A 22,529-nucleotide genomic window follows, 5' to 3' on the forward strand; every position below is an offset into this window, starting at 1 on the left:
CCGCCTGCAATGCCCATCTGCTGAACGTGCATGTGTTGGCACGCAGCCAGGAATCAGTCTTCATCACCTCTTGTCAGCTGGTGATAATTCTGATAAAAGCTTTATGATTAAAAATAAATAAACAATAGATAACATCCCTTTAAGAAACCACACTGCAATCGGCCTAATAATTGCTTGATTTCACATTTCAAAATAAAATAGCAAAATCTTCAATCTAAAAGTTATTGATGTGCACTGCAGTAATTATATAGAGTGAACAGGGAAGTGCAATATAGTAGAAGAGTGAAAGAACAATACTGCCCTCTAGTGTTAATAACAGTACTGGACTCACAAAGAAAGGACCTCCATTTTTTTCCAATTTTCCTTCCTAAGCTAGAAAGATTTACAGTTCTAACAATTATAAAGCAATTATATTTATCAAAAAAGAAATAAAGATAAGCTTTTTCTATTCTATATTTACGCTGAATAAAATAGGAAATGTCATTTATAGATATCAGACACAGAAATTGTGAAATGTTTAATAATTTAATTTCAATTTTCTGTCTCTAAATCGAGACAATATTTTAATGTTTAAGATTTACAATCCTGAATTATACATAGTTTGGTTTGGTTTGTTTTTCAGTTCAATAAAGTTGAATAAAACTGACTTTCAGACAAGCTGATGAGACTTTTAAGCTCGCTATTTATCAAACGTATATTTTGTTTCATTACAATGTATTTGTTTATTTTGCAACAAATAATTGATTTTTTTTAAATTCACCATATTCTGTAAATTAATTGGAATTATAACCATTATTATTATCATTATTATTATTATTACTACGTTATATATCTTTATAATAGGTGACGCGGCTATGTGGTGACGTCACTCGGTTGCGTAAAAATTTACCTTGTTACTGGAGGGGGAAAAAAAATATTCGGTGTATGAACCAATCAGAGACCGCTACGACGTCTGCACTTTCAGCCAATCGACGTCGCTTTTAGAAAACTTGCAACCAATAGCGTTAAAGAATGTTTACCGGGTTTTCAGGAGACGGTCGATGATGTGTGCGGTTTGTACACAGCTGTGTTGAAGACTGCTGTTTTGTTTTGTTTTGTTAGTTCGTGTCAAGTTTTAGCTTACAGTGACCGGACTGTTAACGAATAATATCTCCTAAAGATAAACGCTAACGGTGGCAGAGATAAAACTAGTTCTTCAGCGGTGTTTTAGACTCAACGTTGTGATGCGGACTATTATTAAGCTAGCGTTCCTTCTCTAAGCGGGGGGCGGAAATAGATGGGGGTCGTATCATCAAACAATGGAGCATTCAAAGTGTGATCCTCATGGCTGCGATAGCGATGTGGCGTTTCACCTGCAGCCGACGTGTCCTCGGAGGATGGGGCCCGCTGCTGTGTGTGGCTGTGAGCTCCCTGGTGGCCCTCCTGGTGCCCCTGATCGGGGTGGAGAACCAGTGCTGCTCCAGCCTGAATGGCATCTCCCGTATCCGCTGCCAGCTGTGGGGGGGGCCGCAGTCAGCGCCAGCTGTTCAGTCCACCAGCCTCACGGTTCCCTTCACCGACCTGGATGTGTTGCCTCAGAAATTCAAACCGAGCAAAGGTAAAAACAGATGTTTGCTTCAGACCGCAGGGGTCTCCAACCTTTCACGCTTAAAAAAAAAAAAAGCCATTTGGTTCAGAGAGACACGTCACTGGTTTGTGTGACCATTAAGCCATTCATTTATTAAATGTAGTGTTTACAATAACTCAATTATAACAGTTTTATAATGTTCTTTTTTGTGACAATTTTAACTTTTTACTTTTGACAGCAACACATCCAAGTTCCTTTCACAATAAAACCCACCCTGTGTTAAATATGATCCTGCTGCTTCAGCAGATTTACTGGAATAAAAAATGTAAGAATGTCAAACATGAACTTTTTTTTTTAAATCTTATAATATTTCTCCTTTTACTATCAACTATAAACATGACAACATTGGTGTATAGTCCATTTCAAAAAATGTAAGCCTATTTTAATAATAAACCACTCTGACAATGTATCAAACCTTTAGCATCATTTTGACATGTTAAAAATTAATGATAAAACGTTAACAAAAATAAATTAACCTAAGCTACAAAAAAGCTGTGTTTATTCAAATCATTTGCATGTTTCTTTAAAAGCAGAAAACTGCTATTGAAGGATAAAGGAGTCACATGTGGCTCCAGACCCCTGTCTTAGGGACTTGATCTTTTTAAAGTCCAACATTCATATCATACAAAGAAAATGTACTTTGGCTTCACAGATCTGCTTTAATAATGAGTATTGTGATTAAAAAATGTTCATCTGCTGTTCTGATTCCAGAGATGGAGTTGGAGGCCAAAGCTGCGCTCCAACAGGCTCTGGAAATGAAGAAACTTGGCAAGAGGGAGAAGGCACACAAGCTGTTGGTCCACGCACTCAGTATGAACCCAGACTTTGTGGATGCCCTGACAGAGCTGGGGACCATTCTGGAGGAGGAGAAGGACGTCGTCCAGGCGGATCACCTCTACACAAAGGCCTTGGCCATCTCTCCCTGTAACGAGAGAGCTCTGGTCAGCAGGGACCGAACTCTTCCGCTGGTGGAGGAGATTGACCAGCGCTACTTTAGCATCATTGACAGTAAAGTGCGCAGGCTTATGTCCATCCCTAAAGGTAACTCTGCTCTCCGGCGAGTGATGGAGGAAACCTACTACCATCACATTTACCACACGGTGGCGATTGAGGGCAGTACGCTCACTCTGTCTGAGATCCGCCACATCATAGAGACGCGCTATGCGGTCTCCGGAAAGAGTCTTCAGGAGCAGAATGAAGTCATCGGTGTGGACGCGGCCATGAAGTACATAAACACCACCCTGCTGTCCAGGTCGGAGGCCATCACTGTCGGTCACATCCTGGAGATTCACAGGCGGGTGCTCGGCTACGTTGACCCCGTAGAAGGTGGGAGGCTGCGAACCAACCAAGTATTTGTGGGTCACCACATCCCGCCACGCCCTCGAGACCTACAGAGACACATGCAGGAGCTGGTGCAGTGGCTCAACTCTGAAGAAGCCCTGCAGCTGCACCCTGTGGAATATGCAGCCCTTGCCCACTACAAGCTCGTGTACATACACCCGTTTGTAGACGGCAACGGGCGGACGTCAAGGCTGCTCATGAACCTGGTGCTCATGCAAGCCAGCTACCCCCCCATCACCATCCGCAAGGAGCAAAGGGCGGAATATTACGCCACTTTAGACACAGCCAACGAGGGGGATGTCCGGCCCTTCATCCGCTTCATCGCCAAATGTACAGAAATAACTTTGGACACCTTGTTGATTTCTACCACAGAGCACGCTGTGGGGCTGCCTGCCGCCAGCGACCCTGCAGGCAGTCACACAGCTCCTCAGCCCCATAAGACCATCCCAGTGCACAACTGAGCAGTCCGTGTAACAGCAGCAGCTGTTCGCATGCAGGGCAAGGATCATTGTTCTTAAAACCCCCAATAAGACCATCAAAAACTGGCTTCTTTTGCTTCATGACAACATCCAGCCATTCATTCCGTTACACTTGCTTTTCGTTTCTTCTAACGGTTAAGGAAGTTAGGATCAGATTATTCTTTTGCCCAACAATTAGGAGCCCCTGACCTCAAATTTAGTTTTTGACCTCTTCAAAAACCTATTAGTATCATAACGCAGTTTTATATTTACTTATGCTGTCAAGAGTAAACAGTGCTTTGTTTATTTTTGACCCCAAACTTGTAAAGTTTCAGTTTACTGACTTTGAGGTCAAAATGTCTGACACTGTAAAGCACTTTCCTTGGAATTTATTTATTTATTTCAAAATAAAAGAGTACCAAAAAAAGTTTTTGTTTTTTTATTGGACAATGAAGCTAAGCTTTTCACTGGGATTGCATAAAACTTTATTTAAACCCTCACACACACAAAATACAGGACCTAAAACTACAAGGGGGAAAAAACAGCCCACAAAAAAAAGCTAACAAAATTAAAACGTGTGGTCCTGAATGAAAAACGTTTTTTCATGAGAATACAGTTTGTAATAGTTTTTATGTAGGGCACTGTGGTGAAAGAATTTATTTGATTTAGTTGCAGATATATTTTAAGTTTCTAAAAGTGTATGGTTTGAATCTTATTTGGACAGAATCTTTAACATAATGACTGAAATAAAAACTTGACAGAATAACTTTATGGAGGTTGATGTGCAAAAATAAACCATCTTATTTTGAACCATGTTTTATCCCTTGTGCTATCTTAGATGACCCCACCCTTACATTGACGTGTTATTCCTACCATGACAAAGGTGGATAAAGGTGGAAAGATTTCATGTAATCCATGGACACCAGTGAGGTTCACAAATCATTGAAGAAAAAAGGTTCAGAGTACTGTAGTGGGTCTAGATGACCCAACTCTCAACATTAAAGTGCCTAGGATAGCACAAGGGTTATATAACTTAGAAACTTCCCTATCCACTTCTCAAGCACACTTAGATTCTATACACTATTTTTGACTGTGGAAAATGTCTTTCCAAAATGTTTGGTACAAACAAAACTTTTAGGTTTTTAATTTACAGTAATGAGAATTCTTTTGTTTTCTTGAGTGTTGCTCAGATTATCTGACCTCTTGTGGTGCTTTATATGAACTTTACACACAGTAAGTGAGATCAGCAACAGTGAGATTATTTCAGTTTTTTTGACCGACACCTTAAACTAAGCGGAAGTATGAAATCCTACTACTAAATAAACTACACAACAAAACTGTTTCCCATAAAACTGAAAATGATTTCATTTCTGCAGCACATCCACATTATGTACACACAAACCGTATTACACAACATCTTACATTTTGCATATACTTTCAAAAAACAACATTCACAATTTTTGCCTACTGAATATTAAAAATATAAACTTCTCCATAAACGTCTGTTAGATCGCTTAAACAGTAAACAACAAAAAGCAGAGAAATAGAAACAAAACAAAAAAAGGTTACTACTGTGGGTATTTACACACAAATATACAATTTTTTATAAAACTAGCCTTCAAATAAGCCCAACAAAAACCCATCGCACCAGAAAAACTTTGTTTCTGGGCTTGTGAGGAAGGAAAGCAGTTAAGGCAATCTTGCAGAACGGATGATGAGAAGGAGGCGGAGTTTAAAGGGACCATCAGATAACCCATAATGCAAAGAAATCAGACATGAACTCGTAAGGTCACGAGGGGGCGTTCCTTCTCTTCCACTTCTTTCTTCTCACTTATTGAGGAGCATTTTGGCAAAGTCTGAGTTTGACAAAGTTCTGGGCTCTCCAGTTGTGTTCACTGTCCCCTCCATTTTCTCAGCCGCCGTGCCGTTCTCCACTTTCCCCACGCCTGCTGCTTGACGGTGCAAAGAGCGAGGGAGTAAGGAGAGCTGGGTGCGTCCTTTTCCTCTCCTGAAAACAAAAGAGGGAGAAACATTATTTAGCTTAACAGACAGATCAGAGTTTTTTTTTGTAAATGCCATAAAGTTCTGAGGAGACGCTCAACTTACGACCCGTAATTTTGGCGAGGCATCATGTCAGTGACGGGCCTGCTGGAACCTGGCTTCTCGTTCACGCTTCTACGTGGCGGGTTGCTAATGGCAACGGAAATTTTGTGTCCTTCAATTTCCACGCCATCCATCTTCAGCACTGCCTGAGACGCCTGCGTTTCATCTGCAAACTCGACGTACGCCAGACCCTGCAGAGCACAGGAGTTCATGCAGGGTTATCACTGACGGAACAGCTGGTGATGATGATGATGACAACGACCACGACCGCCTCGCGCTTCACCTTAGGTCTTCCTGAACGATATGTAACAAGACGGACATCTTTGACGGTGCCCTGTTGTTTGCAGATTTCCTCCAGCTGCTCTTTTGTGCACGAGAGCGGCAGCCCAGAGATGAAGATTTTGTGTTTCTCCAATGACGTGTTGTATTTGAAGATCTACAAAAAATAGACGAAAAAAACAAGTGTTCACCTATTGGCACACAATTTTACAAATAAAAAAAGCTGAAAAAAATATATATATACCACGTTTAAAAAGAAATTATTAACGTTTTATCAACAAATCTTAAAAACACTTAATATTAAACAATATTAGAACAAGCTGAAAAAGTATAAGCATCTAAAATAGTTTCATTTACTACAAGGAAACTAATAGCTTGAAAAAACATCTGATGTGTGTTTTTACAAACCTTAAAGTCTGGATTTTTGTTTTTATCTACACACGGTGAAACAAACATGGGCCTCCCCTCCACCTCCCGTCTGTCCAGCTTCAAAGCTTCAGTAACGGATGCTGGAGATTCAAACTGTACGTAGCAGTATCCTCTGAAGACTCCTCTGTGGCCGAAGATGGGGCGAACCTGGGCGATGGAACCGCAGCTCTCAAACAGCGCTTTGAGCGTTGCCTCTGGCTCCTGCAGCGTGAATGCCAGGTTACTGATGAACACGCTGCAGCAGTCGTCTCGGAGCTCAGACTTGTCGTCGATCTGCTTCTCCGCAGCGTCCCCGTGTCCAGGCGGGACTTTCTTCAGGCCGGCTGAAGGTTTAGTTCTGGGAGCGTTCCTTCCAAAGAGCCCGGTCTCCGTCTCCATGTACTCGTCTGTAGTGCCGTCTACATTCCCTCTGCGCCTTTTAGGCCCTTACAACATCATGGAAAAGAGAAACTTTGTGACAACATTGTCAAAACATTAAGTTATTTTTCCTTAAAATAACCTTTACCCGAGTCTTTGTTCCATTCATCCTGATCCTCTTGTTCTGCTTTTCTCTTCTCACCAGCTCCCCTCTGATCCTTTTTCAGACCCTTCTTTTCTGCCTTGACCTTCCGACGCTGCTCAACTCGTTCCTCCTCTTGGCGAGCCTGGTTGGCTTCTTTCTCAGCAGCCTGATTTTTGGAGGTTATGATCCGGATATGCTAACATTAGCTCCATGCGATGCTACCATCCTGTCCAACACACATCAACACCTTCCTACCTTGGCTCGTTGCTCATTAATCCGGTTCATCCTGGACTCAGTTTTCTGCACCGCTGTGTCCCAGTCCTCCAATGAACCTGGATGGAACCTTTATATAATTAATAACTCAATCTCTAACAGCTATGAGATCTTTAGTTTATCTGTTAGATAGTTCATCTCATATACCACTAACTGTATTTAACTTAATAAAGCAACAGAGTTGATTATATAATGCTGACATGAGATTGGAGGTGTAAAATTGTGTTACCATGAGACTCACCTTCTACCCTTTCAAAGGTGAGCAGGACGTCACAGACGTGTTCCGGATAGTCGGTGGTGCACTGAACTGCTCTGTGGAGAGCTTTCCGGCAGTGAACAGAGTCCCCATAAGATCTATGGTTTTCAGAGAAAGCTTCTTGTCACTGCTGCAAAGTGTTTTTCTCTCTGGATTTGGGGGATTACCAAACAAACCTTTCAAGATTGTAGTATTCCAACCACATGTTGGCATATTTGGAGTTCCCCTTAGTCATGATGTTATCCCACAGCTCTCGGGCTTTTTGCATGTTCTTGCAGTGGAGGGCCTGGTGAGGAACAGAAAAAGAATTTAATGCCAAATTAAAATCCCAAAATTTGAAAGATACTGTTCAAATATTCCAATCAAAACTTCCTGCTTCATTTTTCAACAACCAAATTCTCAGCTTTCACTTAATTTATCTTAAATTGTTTTATAGAATTCTCTTGGTTAAGACTTGAGTCCTATTTTATTTTTACCACCAATATAATATAATTTAAGATTTCACACTTGAATCTGGTTTAAGCAGTAGCACCAGTTACCTCTATCCTTGCCCAAATCTGCATGACGACACAGGAAGGGTCTCCACTTTCCCCAAATCCTGAATTTACACCGAAATATAAGTTAGTGATGAAAAAAGCTAAATGAGAACTTCAACTGACAAAATAAAGTAAATAAACAATAGATTTACTTACTTTCTTCAACATCTTGTTTCATGTAGTCTAAGCATCTAGAGAAGGCCTCTCGTAACTCCTCCAATTCTTTGCTTGATTCTAAAGAAAGAGTTTAAATGATTCCAATTTCTTATTTTACCAAATGTGACGAACACAGCAGCTCTCACCTTTACTGAAATCCACGCGCCTCCTCAGGTAGTCCAGGTACACCTGCCAGATTTCCACATAGTCTGTTGCTTGAATGAAGCCTGCATTCAGTGCTTTCTCAAAAACATCTGAACAAAAGACAAAAGAAGAAAATGAAACTCAAACACACAAATAAACTAACTGTCCCCATTAACACACACGTGCTTCCTCAACTTTAATAACTCAGCATCTTTGTAAAGAATTAAACATTTACAGCTTTTTTTCTAATATGTATATAGAAATAATAGAAAAAAAATTACTATTTGTTAACTTTAGCAAGTAACCAAATATTCTTTTATTTTGACTAGGGCTGGGCTATAAGGCCTAAAAATAAAATCTCAGATTTGATTTGATTTCCGATTTTCGGCTACAGTTAGCTGTTTTTTTGGTCACCGCGGTTTTGTTCGCCTCAGAGAGACTGGCCTTTTTCATATTCCGCTGGATGTCTCTGTTCCAGGTGTTGGAATAGGATTGTGGTGCTGCTGCCTTTGACTGCGATGGGCTTTAGGCAAGTGTTGCAGCATGGGGGGGGGTCTCTTCCTCCACGTCTGTGGCAGCAAACCCATACCAGTTCCAAACAACAGATGATTTTATTCCTTTCTTGGGAACAAACTTCCCACTCTCACCGGTAGCCATGTTGCCGCTTGCTGTTTCGTGGTGCTATGATGTTGTTGTTTGTCGCTTGTCATACTGCCGTGTGAATTAACGCTACAGAAGCTCCGGGGAGCCAAAAATGCACCGTTGCAAAAAAACTCAATTTAGTTATTTTTTAAATCACCCGTAACAAAAAATTCGAATTAATTCATTCGATTTTTCTCCCTAAATGAAAATTTCAAGGAAAAAAACATTTTCTTTAACAACTTTTTTCTCCTCCACTGTTTAAAACCATTTTAATAAGGAATTAAAAGTTAGTCATCACACATGTGGTAAATGTCACAGGTAATCAAACTGGTACCTGACACAGTGTGATGGTCTGCTCCATGCCTCTCTAAAGCCAGCAGGTAGCTCTTCCACAGACTCATGGTCCAGGGGCAGTTCCTAACAGCCCGCTCATGAGTGGACAGAACCAAGTCTTTAACCTTCAGCTGGCGATCCTAAAAGATCAAAAATAAAAGACAAAAATCTAAGCAACACTTTTTTTTTAATTATGTTTTCATTTTTCTTTCTTAATTGGCCAATTTACTAAAATGCTAAATAAACAGAAACAGGCAGCTGAACTAAAACAAATACATAGCAAAAATTTCATTCTTTATAGACTGAACAATAATCAATACTCACAAGATACTTGGTGCATTTAGACCACATGTCTGGAACCAAGCAGTTCTCTGCCAGAGCTCTTTCAAAGGTAATCTGGATCCGTGCTGGGTCCCCCACCTTCAATTCAAAGTCAATGTAGGCCTGATATTCAGCCAGTTTAGGAGGTTCGGCCACCAGCTGCAGCAGACGGATGCAAGAAGATGTTAACAACTAGAAAAAAGTCGCTCAAGACAGATTCAAAACCAAATGTGTGCAGGTCAGCTACCAGAGCCTCTTCAAGGGGTTTGCACTTCTCCATCTGCTGCAACGCTTTTTTGTACTGATGCGCGACGGCCTCAGGCACTCCATGCTCAGACCACTCTTCATACTCTGCATAAGTAGCTTCCATGTCTACAAAAGCACACAAGTCCAAAGGTTTACAGATTAGAACTATTTTAATCTGGTGACATCTAAAAAAGGTACACTTAAATAGCAACACTGATTCAGATTTTGAATTTTATCTGGCTGCTTACCCATTAAGGGGATGGCCAGCTGACGGCGAAACAGTGTGTGAATTCTTTCAAGCTGGGTTTTTATCAGCTCCTGTTCCTCATTCCTGGGAACTTTGCCAGGGGGAGGCTGACAGAAGATTACAAAACAAAAAAAGATGAAATTTGGCCCAATCTGTCAAACACTATAGTTGTTTGTTTAAAGATGCAGACTTTTTTATCTTTAAGTAAAGCATCTTTGAAATTTAAACCCAGATTTTGAGTCTGAAGAGACAAAAAAAAAAGTAAACACAAACCTGCAATGTGGACAGAATGGCGTTCTCAAACTCTCTGTATGCCTCCCACACTGACTGTCCTTTTGTCATGTGAAGCCCCACAGCTGTCACTGCCCTCTCAAAGATGGATCTCACCTTGTCTATCCCACCTGGTGAGCCCATACCCCCAATTGAGTACTGGGCATATTCAAGCCAAATTTCTGGACCTGTGTTAAAAAAAACAAAAGACATTAAGGCAATCTAATAACTGAACATTGGATTAAAGGAAATGACAATAACATGGTGCACTGACAGATGTAGTCTTTGATGGCTCTTTCAAACAACTCATAGACTTTTTCTCTGTTTGACTCTTCTTCTGTCAGACGAATCTCATCTTTGAGCCAGTCCAGCCAGATTTCTGCAGAATTTGAAACAAAAAAGGAGGCGTTTACATATCTGTCACAAACAATGCAGTGCTAGTATTCTGTCTGTGCTGGAACTGCGTTAGACATAACCTAACCTTCAGTAAGAGGGAAAAGTTCGCTCATCTTCTGTCTTGCTTTTCGCAGACGGATAAGTTCTCCCTCTTGTTTCAGCAGTTTGATGAGATCCACGTGGCAGTTGTAGTCGAAGGCGTTGATAGACAGCTGAGGATGAGCACAGAAAAAAATATTATTTGGTAGCAATACATTATCAAAATATAAGGCAGCTTCTATAAGCTATGTAACCTTATTATTGCATAGTACTGTAAAGAGAAAAAAATAAAGCAAGACTCCAATAGCAAGCGGTCAAAACTTTGCTGTCAAATGTTTACCAATTAATTCCTCTTTATTGTGTATTAAAAGAAAAAAAAACACATGAGCCAAGTTCTCCTTATTATAAGCAAAAGGTCAAAGGTTATAAACCCAAAGACCGTCTTGGACACAGCTAAAGACAAAGTAAACACTACAAACTGTGCAGTCTAAGTAAGCAATCTTAAGTGGGTACAGATAAAGGAATCATTTAACCCTTTCCTTAGCACAATATAAACATTATTTTCACTATATACTAAACAGGACAAATGTACAGAATACAGTGCAGGCTACCCCTCAGTTTGTTCTTTAAAAGTCAAGAAGAGTAATGATGACAATATCCCGAAAGGATAAAAAGGCGCGATAACTGCTAGCTTAACCAGTTAGCAGGAATGAGCAGGATTGCCATATAAACATCGTAAACGTTTCATGTGTGATTCGCTAACAAAAATGATATTTATTTATTTGTCAAGAAGAGTTAACTATGCTGATGAGTGAGTCGTTTTATAACTGCTTCTTGGTATAGGCTTTGCGATTCATTCATTGATATTAGCACCTCGGCTAAAGCATGACTGCTTGATGATGTCAATACCTGTTCTTCCAACCGCTGGATTTCGGCTTCATTTTCTTTTTCGTCTTCCGAAGAATCGTCCTCTTCTTCGTCTGAGTTTTCGACACGCATGCCCTCTTCGTCCTCCTCTTCGTCTGAATCCATCTCCCTCTCTTCCACCTTTGCTCCGTCCTCCTCCATATCTTGCAACTGCGTTTGTTCTGCGTTAGCTGGCGCTGCCATGTTGGAAATACTGTCTGCCTGGCAACAGCAGCCTGAGCAGCCAATTCTTATTGAAAACCCGCCCCGTCCCAACGGTGAAAGACGTGCGCGTTCACGCTATGCTCGTGCCTCAAAATATTAGGATTACGGAGTGCGTGAGTGGACAAACTAACTTAAGAAACAATTTACAGTTGCGGTCATTGGGAGCAATTGGAACGGGGATAACTACAAAAATATGAGCGGGACAAAAGTGTGTCTCCATGCCAGTGACACTGACGGTGACTGGTTCAATAAAACACTGAGCCACATAAAAAAAGAAGCAAGTTTGGCAATTACCACTTCAACCGCTAGATGGAGCTTTTTCGACATGTTAACACGAAGTCCACCATGTTTATCAGCAAACAGCGTTCGGCACCTCTCGTGTTCACTCGGCATTCATCGTTCACAATCGGCAATGTGAACATGGCGATGATCAGTGTACGAAACTGTGCGTCCTTGCCTTCCTTGTTTTGCAGCAGGCTATTTAGACCGGAGTTAAAGTCACTTTGCTCATACCACAAAAAGGTAAAACATTGAATGCACAAATACACGGCTTTTATTTTAAACAAAGTTGCCAGTTTTGCGAAAACGGTAGTTGGTGTGGCTGAACTGAACAAGCTAATGCATGCGACATGCTATTTGTGTCTCTGTAACCTACCCCGTATTATATATATTTTTAATTTTTTTCGAAGGTGGTTGACCATTATGAAAACCCGAGAAACGTGGGATCTTTGGACAAAAACTCCAAAAGTGTGGGGACAGGTTTGGTAGGTGCACCAGCCTGTGGTGACGTAATGAAACTCCAGGTAAGCTTGAATTTGGCCAAACACGTTATATTTCAGATTTTTATACATTATTAATTTACTTTAATATTGATCCTAGATTCAAGTTGATGAAAATGGAAAAATAGTGGATGCAAAGTTTAAAACATTCGGCTGTGGGTCGGCTATAGCCTCCAGCTCCCTAGCAACAGAGTGGGTGAAGGGGAAGTCGGTGAGTTACGAAAAAAGGCTCCGAAAAGTTTGTTTGTTTTATCTAAGGATCATAATAACATACTTTTTAAAATCCTGTAGCTGGATGAAGCTATGAAGATTAAAAATTCAGACATTGCCAAAGAACTGTGCCTCCCTCCAGTCAAGCTTCATTGTTCCAGTAAGTTTGATTTTCCTATTCGAGCTGCCTGCCTTGTAGATGATACATTTAATGGTAGAATACACACAATTGCTGCATTGAAATCACATTACACAAAGTGTGACACAACTGATTGCCTGTTTTAGGATTTATTTGTATTAAAATTATTTTTTTGTGTGGACACTTGTTTTTGGACAACACAAAGGAGGAGAAAAAAGTACAACTTCCTGAGTTCTCCAAATCCACTAAATTAATTTCATATTTAACCCCATTTCAGCAAAACTGCATGTTACATTGTAAATAGATCTTTTATATGAGTGTTATTCGTTATTTACTCTTAGTGTTACAAAATAAATAGAGAAACAATCATCAAAATCGGAATTCCTGCTGTTATTGCATTAAATTTGTGCCGTGTCCTTTCACTTTTTCCTTTTCAGTGCTTGCAGAAGATGCCATAAAAGCAGCGCTCTCAGACTACAAAATCAAACAGGACAAGAAAGAGGAACACGCCAAAGCCAGCAGTTAATTCTTTTCCACGTTCATCCTGGTGAAAGAGATATCCTTGATCTGAAGAAAAAAATCCTTCACAGAAATATCGAGAGCATCACACCCTTTTTGGAGGACTCATGCGCCACATGATGCTATTTTGCAGCTGTGATTTTTGTTTTATGACCTGGACAATTACACTTTGGCCTCTATTTTTGGTCGGATTGTATCAAATGTGGGAAGGTCATTTTAAAAGAACTATGAAGAAATTATCTAATTTCTTTATTCAAGCATTTTAAAGCTAATAAATTATTTCCAAATTGTTCCGTGTGTGTGTGTGTTGCTGTTATCCACCAGATCCTAGATCAGCTGGAGCGACTCTCTGTTGGCGCACTAACAACTTTTTTAACACTATGAGCACTGTCAGCATAATGAGAGTTAAAAGCACAAACATTAGAGCGAGCAGGGAGACGATCACACCAGAGTCTTGCTGGTTTAAAGCCATTGGGTGTAGAGTTAGGAAGAATTCCTCTCTGTTTGAGGATGGCCATGGCTGTGTCCTATCAGCAGACGTGTTACTTTGGGGATACGGAGTTGTGGTGTTGCACGTCTCCTCTTCCTCAGGGGAAGAAGCAGTAGTTTTTAAGTGGGATAGTCCATCAGTGTGGGTTTTATTTAGGGATAAGCACTCCTCGTAAGTGAGAGTCTCCAAATAGTAGGGTAAAACATGGATTTTGGGCAGATCTTGAATGTTACGGGCTTCGGAAACGGTGGTGTCTTTGGATATTTTCCACCACTTCTTTCCAAAATGATCTTTGTTGTTACAAAAGCTGTAATTTGTCGGCTTTATTGTCCTTGAAGAATTGGAATCCAGTTGGTGTTTCCTGTTTGGCTGCAGGACACATGGACAGATTGACATGACTGACAGGTTCAGGAGGAGGCGGTGAGCGAGGTGGACCGGCTCTTTGCACACCAGATCTGTAGTCATCTTCAGTCTGCCGCTCAGCAGCCAGCGGTAGAGGTAGAGGATGTTGCATTCACACACCCACAGGTTGTTGTTGAGATCCACAGATCTGAGACGCGGCATGCTGTCAAAGGTGTTTTCTGGGACCGAGCGCAGACAGTTGCTGTTGATCTTCAGGACCTGCAGGTTGACCAGGGCAGCTAGTGAGGGCAGATGCAGGGAAGAAATGCAGTTTTCTGAGACATCCAGATGCATCAGGGATGAAGGGAGATTCAACGGGAGGCTTCTGAGTTTGTTCCCCTTCAGTGTTAAAACCTGCAGCCTCTTAAGACCCAGTAGTGCCCCAGACTGGATGGCGCTGATCCGGTTGTCTTCCAGATCTAGACGAGTCAGGTTTCTCAGCTGCCTCAAAGCACCAGAGGTGATATATGTGATGCGGTTTTCTTGCAACAGCAGGGACTCCAGGCTGGGAGGAAGTCCGCGAGGGAAGCGTGCCAGTAGATTCTGACTGAGGCTAAGCTCCTGCAGGCCCCGCAGAGGCCAGAGCGCGTTGTCCACATCGCACAGCTGGTTTTTGGCCACCGATAAGACAGCGGTGCTGAGGGGGACAGAACGAGGAAGTGACCTCAGACCCAGTGACTCGCACAGAACCAAGAATCCTGCATGAGGGCAGCAGCAGCCAGGAGGGCAGTCAGACATCGCCAGACAGGCTAGAGGGCAGATGCAGAGCACAAGGAGGGCATCGCATCTGCAGCGAAACATGACTTACTGCAACAAACAACACACAACCGATGAGCACAGCAGACAAGAACTTGTATTTTTACCTAATTAATGCAAGATTTATGGATCTTTTCCATTTTCAAATAAAAGTTTAGCTATTGGTTGTTAATTTTTTTATTTCTCATTGAAGAATATTTTAATGCAATGTTCTGCACAAAACACTTCCTACTCTGACTCTTGATTGTGTGAAGAATAGTTAGAAACTGCCTTTAACTCTTATTACACTAATGGTTTAAACTTAATTCACTGAGCATGTATTGTCATCTCAAAATTATATTACATTTAAAGAAAGCACAGCCAAGCTATTGTTCTCAGAGTTTATTCTCATCCTCCCTTTTTTCTGTGCATGTGTGATCTGCCGAGCAGGCCTCAGAGTTATCTTCACTTTAGCCTTGGAGCTTCTCTCCAGCAGTAACCTGTGGGCGTGATTTTCACACGAGGTCCATTGGACGATCTTCTGAATATGCAAATGCAGGGTTTTTATACCAAGCCCATCCCTGAGCTCGTTGGTTCGGACTTTGAATGCACCATGTTCATCTGTCTGTCCCCTTCGTGTTTATGCGAAGTAAAACCTCCACAAAAGATAAGTTTTGTCTCTGAGTCTTATTCATTATTTCTGTGTGCAAGAAACTGACGGGGTTACGAACTAATATAATACAGTCCTTTCTAGAGAATCCAGTTTCTTCACAGATTGTCAATTTTAAAGGTGAATAATGAAGTCGACATCTTTTCACTACTTTAGGCGTGCTTCTGCTTTAGGATTCAAAGGGTAAATTTTGTTGTTAGAAACAGTTTGAAAAAATCAAACGTTTCTGCAACATACCTTCTGTGATGCAGAAGGAAGCATGGTGTGAAAATGTACTGTAAATTATGCCCCCTAAGGTTAGAGCTGTTTGAGTTGGCAGAAAAATGTTCCTTTGGTGGTCTGCAGAGGAACTTTTCCACCCTCATTCTTTAACACATATGTTAGGCTCCAAGTGAGACACCAACTAGATATGTTCTTTGACTTCACACATGCTCACTTATGAAAAAGGAAACCAAAAAGAAATCTCTAGATCTGGCTAGACTTACCATTCTTCTGCTCCTGTGGCACCTGCTCCTGTGAAGAAACAGGCGGGTCTGTGTTTCTGTTTCTTTCTCTGAAGATAACCACTGCTGATTGGAATTCTTGGCTGATGTTCATCAAAGTTTGATGCCCGCCTTAAGGTGCTGTGTTACCTTTTTGTAGATCCTCCTCGCCATTCACTTTCACCAAGACGTCCTATTCTGTGTCATTTGTGGAGTAAAGGAGGGAAAATATGAAAAAATAAACAAGTGTAATTTTCCTTTGCATGCTTTGTTTTCTTTTAAGAAAAGAAAAATAACACTATCACAAAGTAAATGCAGCTCCCTGTTGGAAGCCCCTAAAGGTTAAGATTCTTAAATATCTGAACAGGAGGTTCAGTGTCTGCACGCCTCTCTGCTGGAAGGGAGTGAAAGTGAAGCGGCTGTGTTTTCTCGAATTATTCAGCGCCTCACTGACAAAAGAGCAGGGAATGTGAGCCGAACTTCAGGCTCTGTCAGGGCTCACATTACAGCACCGTGTCTGCATTTGGGTTGGTAAGGAGTCATGTTTGATCTTTGACTGTGTGAATTAAAAAAGGGTTCAGTTCAAATGTTTAGGTCAAAACTTTTTATTTAAATGTAATTTACTGGAAATGTTGCAGCCAACCAGTTACAGGAAAAAAACTACAATGCACTTTTGAGCCATGAAAAATATAATAAAAAAACTAAATATGAAGAACAGATATATAAATAACTCTCAGAGAGGGCACCATATTAATTCCTTTTTCTACTTTTGCATCTTTAAAGTAATTTTAGTTTTTTAGAACCAGTCTGGTGCAAATCTGTGCAAAGATTTGTGCAGACAATGCATCAGCTCTTATTCAAAGTAAAGGGCTCTGTATGTATCTCGTTTACAGATCTTAAAATATTTAAACAGCCATGTTGTGCTGACAGTAAGGACAACCCCCCATCATTTCTACCACTGCTTTTAGGAGTAGAGCTCACAGCGGCCTCTTCTTAGGCACAACAATTCTCAACTTTTAATTAAAGCACTGTGTTGTAGTTTAAGAGCTGGCTTGTACATTTGCACAATCTGAATTACAGATTTACAGTTGAAGATTTGGAGAGAAGATATTAAATATTTAATCTTCCTAATCCATGATGCATTGCAATATTTTTTTCTCTTCTTTTACCGTTCCTTTTTCTTCAATAATGACAGAAACGTCACCACCAATACTTTTATTAAATACAGAAAAACAACACTTTTAACTTAGCGATCAATTAAACTTGCAAGTAGGAAGCAAAAGAAGAAATTTAACATAACAAACCAAGTGATCAGTCAAAAAACAAATTTAATAAACTTTTAATTTATTTTAACGTAAACGGCCAAAACCAGACAACCGGCTGCCCCTTTACCTACATTTTGATTGATTTTACCGGATCGGATAAAAATAAATATATTTAAACTTGTGCTGCTTAACTAAAACCAAAACATGTTTACATATATATCAGATTTTGGGTCATTTAAAAAGGTGAAAGAAAGAACAAAGTGTTCTTTGAAATGTCCTATTTTACAAAAAAAAAAGTTTTGTGTTTTTTTTTTTTTTTATTTGTAAGTTCGGTCTGAAAACATTTTCATGTTAAAGTAAAGTACATGCTTGTGGATAACTTTGAGGTTTTAGATAAAATGGCTATAATATAACATGTCAATCCTCTCAGGCTTTGCAATTAGATAAACATTTTACAAAAATCAACACATAACAACACAGTCATAATACTGACATGTGTGAAATACTAAATACACCCCTTGACCTACAAGCTCTGTTGGCATGGTAACCCATCATAACTGCAATTTTAAACATATTTAAGAAGCATTGCTTGTTTAAAAGACTTCTGTGTGACCACACAAAATATGATGAGGCGTTGTTTTTGGCAACATCTTAATATACACCACCAAACTCTAAAGCACAGAGGTGGAGGTGTGATTAGAAGGTTTTTTTTATTCAGCATCTAAGTTCCACGCTGCTTCATCTTATGCAGGACCATAGAACCAGTTTACAACCAAATGAATATTTCAGGTGCAGCAGCAAATCTGTGGTTGTAAATAACGTGTTGCAGCGTTCAAGTCAAAGCACAGTGATGCAAGAAGACGTCATTACACTAAAAAGCAAATGTTACTGCTGCTGCAGACCAATGCATCACAGTTACACTAGTCCTAAATCTTTAGGTTTCCCACTTTTTCCAATAAAAACAAAGGAGAGTTCAATAACATGATGCTGCATTATTCTCAAGATCTGGTAAGGGTTAAACCTTTTTTTTTTTTTTTAACAAACCTGCATTGAGTCACTAACGGGCAAACAAGACAGAAAATCAAAAAAAATAAGAAAAGTAATTATGAAAGATAAGATGAAAATAGAGTTTTCTAATTATCAAGTCAAGTTCACCAAAGCCGTTTCTCTGAACGGCCGTTTCAACAAAAAGGCTCTGAGCGACAAACATACAGCAGGAGACACTGAGGAGATCATGGTCGACTTTATAGAACAAAACACTTCTGTGTAACTCAATTTGTGTTGGTGACTCACCTTAAAAACTAAGCAATAAGACCCTTTACATAGAGGTGTAAACACAAACCACTGTAAAGGGTCTGATTGCTTCGTTTTTCATGGGGATGTCTGTCATCGTGGTGGCACAGCGGTGTTGTGTTTGGTGGTGAAGAACAGGGGTAGCTGGAAACACTGACAAACTGTGTGGGAGATTACAGGAACTCTGTGTGCCTTTGAGCACGCTTCACTTGTGCATGGTTGTTACTGAAATAATGTTAGTTGTAAGAACCTTTTATCTTTATTGTAAACCTGCAAACTAACATATGCTGTATTCACACGCTGCACGCAATCATCCCCTCCGTGTTTAATCTCTTTATACCATTTCCATCATTTGTTACTTTTTTTTCTTACTTTTGTCGTAGAATTGTCTAAAATCAGTAAAGACATTTGGCATGTAAAGCAGAAAAAAACCCTTTTCATGATGTTCCTCCACTAGTGGTGGGCTTTTCTCAGATGGCAGGTGCAGACCGGCTGGCTGGAGCCAGAAGAGGGACTGACGCTCTTCGGCGCCTCCTCCCTGATCTTCACCACTTCTTTTTGCTTGGGTTCCTCTCGCCGCTTTTCTACCTCATCTGCATCTCGGACCTTCCGGACCTCCTGCCGGGGAGATGACTTCACGTCTCTCCCTTTTTCTCCCACCAGGGCTTTAGAGGGCGTCCGCAGATGCTTTGGGGAGGCCATGCACTGAGTCTGGACCCTCTTGACATGGTCCACACCATATGGCCTCTCCTGGAGGTCGCTGGAACACTTGCTCTTTCCAGTTTTGTCAGCGGCGTACTTCATGGGTGGGTTGGGGAGAGGTTTGTAAGCTTCCAGTTTACGCTTGTGACTCATAGCGGACGCACAGCAGATGATGAACACCATAACTATCAGGAGAGAGGTCACAACAATGATGATGAGAAGATTCTCCTGCAGGAAGTCCACAACTCTGCTGAGGACGTAGTCTTTGAGGCGGATAATGGTGGTGGTGATGGTGTTGGTGAGGCTGGGAGGTTCAGTGACAACTGTTACATCAACAGGCTCTCGGGTGGAGAAAGACGTCGGGAAAAGGAGCCCCAGCTCGGGTTCATCGCCGCTGCCGTCCATGGAGATGTTGTAGAAAAGAGGGCTGGAGTGGCAAACGCGGCAGCACAAACACAGCAGGGCCACACAGGCCATGTGAGACAGCAAGTGGGAGCTCATCTTTACCACCAAGTCCTGCAACAACAAAAGTAAAGAGGTCATAAAAGACGGTTTCTTATTCACTAAAGTTGCTCAGAGGGACACAAATAATGTATTAGTTGTAAAAGTTTTCATTCAGGAGAAAGAACAAATATCATTTAAAAAAAGCTCTCTTTCTTTTCACTCAGTTTTTCTGTGTTTTCCCATACTGCAACAAATCTATTTTAGCAGGCACAAAGGTAGCCATTACTTATGGGGTGGAGACAGCAAGTTTGGGGCTGAAGGCCTTATAATTTGTAAAAGTAGAGGAGGCCACCCATCCACCACACCAAAGCCAACCAGGAAGCTATATTCCAAAGAGGGCACAGAGGCGTGGGAGACCTGCGGCTTTGGCCTCTATATTTACACAGGACAGCAGCTGCTGCGCACCCGCCCAGAACTGCACAGGCCTGATCAAGATATTCCTGCTTCCAGGAACGTTCTCAGCACAACTGACTGAAAAAAAGAAAGAAAAAACCTTTCCAAAACAAATGTATGCAATTATTGTCCAAAATTCTTTTCCCATCTTAACGAGAAAAGCATCTCCCTTTAAGTGTCGTGCCATTTCAGGCTTAACCTTTTATAACAGTGTGTAATTACACAGGGTCAAGCTGTAAAGACTGGCTTCTAATCAGCAGTAGTGAAGACGCTGGGTCCTCTGCTCAGTGTGAGCCCTCCATTGCTGGTGCAGACAGCTCTGTAGCTTTGAATCTGCTGGACCACATGGTGGGTTGGGTCTCCATCCTTGGATGCACAGCCACGGTACAGCTCCCCTAATTACAGCTAAAATTACATTCTACCATAGAGCTGGCATTAACTCTCACAACCTTCTAGGTGAATGATGTCCATACATCGCACATGGTATGATCCATTCAACAAAACTTAAGTCTTTTTTTTTTTAAGTTTAGGAAAACTGAAAAAAAAAATTCCACAACTTGTACGGACTTAAAAAAAAAAAGATTTAGATGTTAATTTGAAAATAATTTTATTTTCATTACATTAGTCATATCTTGAAAAGTATTAAAATTGTGGTTATTTTTAAAGGAGGACATGAGGGTGGTTGATGTGATGCAGGTCACAGGAGAGGGTTAGATGGAGGCAGATGATTGGCTGTGGTGACCCATGATGGGCGAAAAAGATGCAGGTCAACAAACCGCTTCTTTTTTTTTTAAACATATGTATTGCTCATCATAATTAATAGTTTCGTTTTTAAAACAGTAACTCACACAATCTGTTGTCACATCACAACAGATGTTTTTAAAGAAATTCATAAGAAACTAGATTTTTTCCTCCCTAAATTAATCTCAAATTCTTAAAAAGAGAAATTTTCAAAAATAATATAAACCAAATTTTTAAAGAGCCCCCCCCCCCACTACATTTCCAGTATTAGGATCATACATGAGCTCTATTTAATGAGAAAAATGTATTGATTAAACAGTATAAAGTACTTGCAAATCTATTTTTAAAATAGTCTTATATTTCATTTCATTTACAATGAGAACCGACAACCTAGAAGGAAAAAAAATCCCTTTCATTGATAAGAAAATGTTCAAAAACCAAATAAATAGCTACTCATTTTGAATGTCTAAGGGAACTGAAGATTTTTTTCCCCCTGCAACACAGTTTTGCCTCAGTTTATGAAACTACATTCATGTGCAGCTCTATTTTGGAAAAAAAAAAAAAAAGCTAACGTACTAAATTACATAAAAACTTTTAACCTTCATTCTTTTCTGGAATCAGTAAGAATCCCCAAATTTGAAGAAGTACTTACAGAATGTGTTGTCCCACTTCTTCGTTTCAGGGAGCCAGATGATGTGCAGAAGACTGCTGGATGAATAATGAGGAGGCAGTGCAAGAGGAAAGGGAGAGGACTAAACTGGGAGGCAGCCCCCCCCCAAACTTCCTTCTTTTCAAAGGATTCCTCACAGCAAACTGATGCTCAGCCCTTTATCCTCAGCTTCCAGTCCCATTAGTCCCCCCTTATTTATCCTTCACACAACTAAGTAACTTTTTCTTGAAAATCCAAGGGATTTTGTCGTGCAGCAGTGACCACCAATCTCTTGTTTTACTGTTGATCAGATAAGATGCCTCTTCAGAATCCCCCCCCCCCCATTTCAATCATGGAATATTAGATCAAAATCATGGTTGCGTGCGTCTATTCCTGGTTTTTCCTTAAACAGCATTAGTCTCATGTTTTAGGAGTAAAAGGTTATTTCTGGTTTTGGTGGGGCAAGTCTCACCAAACTCAGTCTCTGCCTCCCACTGAGCCCTCTCTAATTAAGCACATGTTGATTACAGCCTAACTTTAAAACCAGCACTGGGAGAGAGCACCCATTTCACCCCAAACACACAAAAATCCTGACTGAACATAGAAACTTAAAGAGGTATTTTTAGGGTGCTTATCTGTCCGTCGTATGCGAGACTTCACCGACGTAGCTGCTTTTTGGAAACTGTTACTCTGACAGTGCAATGAGCAGAACAGACTCAGAAATGTAGGGTTTTTCCTTCACTTAAACATTTGTTACTGATAGTTTATTACACATCAAGTGACCCCTTTATATATGATTTTAGGTTTATAAGTAAACTGTCTTTAGT

General features: G+C 40.6%; 4 protein-coding genes across 4 annotated transcripts; 2 read left to right on the plus strand and 2 right to left on the minus strand.

The window, feature by feature from the left end:
- Positions 1 to 1,017: 1,017 nt before the first annotated feature.
- Positions 1,018 to 4,236, plus strand: ficd (FIC domain containing). The gene is made up of 2 exons (XM_004072598.4): positions 1,018 to 1,597; positions 2,339 to 4,236. The coding sequence occupies exons 1-2, from the start codon at positions 1,324 to 1,326 to the stop codon at positions 3,427 to 3,429; spliced, it is 1,365 nt and encodes a 454-aa protein (XP_004072646.1). The 5' UTR covers positions 1,018 to 1,323; the 3' UTR covers positions 3,430 to 4,236.
- Positions 4,237 to 4,764: 528 nt separating this feature from the next.
- sart3 (squamous cell carcinoma antigen recognized by T cells 3) lies at positions 4,765 to 11,947 on the minus strand. Its single transcript, XM_011479166.3, has 19 exons — positions 11,508 to 11,947; positions 10,645 to 10,771; positions 10,438 to 10,542; positions 10,167 to 10,351; positions 9,895 to 10,000; positions 9,648 to 9,772; positions 9,404 to 9,559; positions 9,081 to 9,219; positions 8,107 to 8,214; positions 7,961 to 8,038; positions 7,808 to 7,866; positions 7,445 to 7,554; positions 7,254 to 7,366; positions 6,995 to 7,071; positions 6,743 to 6,905; positions 6,217 to 6,662; positions 5,813 to 5,965; positions 5,533 to 5,720; positions 4,765 to 5,434 (listed from the first exon to the last, which is right to left on the minus strand). The coding sequence occupies exons 1-19, from the start codon at positions 11,706 to 11,708 to the stop codon at positions 5,254 to 5,256; spliced, it is 2,820 nt and encodes a 939-aa protein (XP_011477468.1). The 5' UTR covers positions 11,709 to 11,947; the 3' UTR covers positions 4,765 to 5,253.
- Positions 11,948 to 12,080: 133 nt separating this feature from the next.
- iscu (iron-sulfur cluster assembly enzyme) lies at positions 12,081 to 13,667 on the plus strand. The gene is made up of 5 exons (XM_004072380.4): positions 12,081 to 12,251; positions 12,419 to 12,532; positions 12,609 to 12,719; positions 12,800 to 12,878; positions 13,295 to 13,667. Exons 1-5 carry the CDS (start codon positions 12,150 to 12,152, stop codon positions 13,381 to 13,383), a joined length of 495 nt encoding a protein of 164 aa, XP_004072428.3. The 5' UTR covers positions 12,081 to 12,149; the 3' UTR covers positions 13,384 to 13,667.
- Positions 13,668 to 17,355: 3,688 nt separating this feature from the next.
- On the minus strand, positions 17,356 to 22,485 carry tmem119 (transmembrane protein 119). Its single transcript, XM_023958468.1, has 2 exons — positions 21,706 to 22,485; positions 17,356 to 19,931 (listed from the first exon to the last, which is right to left on the minus strand). Exon 2 carries the CDS (start codon positions 19,914 to 19,916, stop codon positions 19,167 to 19,169), a length of 750 nt encoding a protein of 249 aa, XP_023814236.1. The 5' UTR covers positions 19,917 to 19,931; positions 21,706 to 22,485; the 3' UTR covers positions 17,356 to 19,166.
- Between the last annotated feature and the right edge of the window lie 44 nt (positions 22,486 to 22,529).

This window comes from Oryzias latipes, chromosome 9, assembly GCF_002234675.1.
Source record: "Oryzias latipes chromosome 9, ASM223467v1".
Classification (NCBI taxonomy): domain Eukaryota; kingdom Metazoa; phylum Chordata; class Actinopteri; order Beloniformes; family Adrianichthyidae; genus Oryzias; species Oryzias latipes.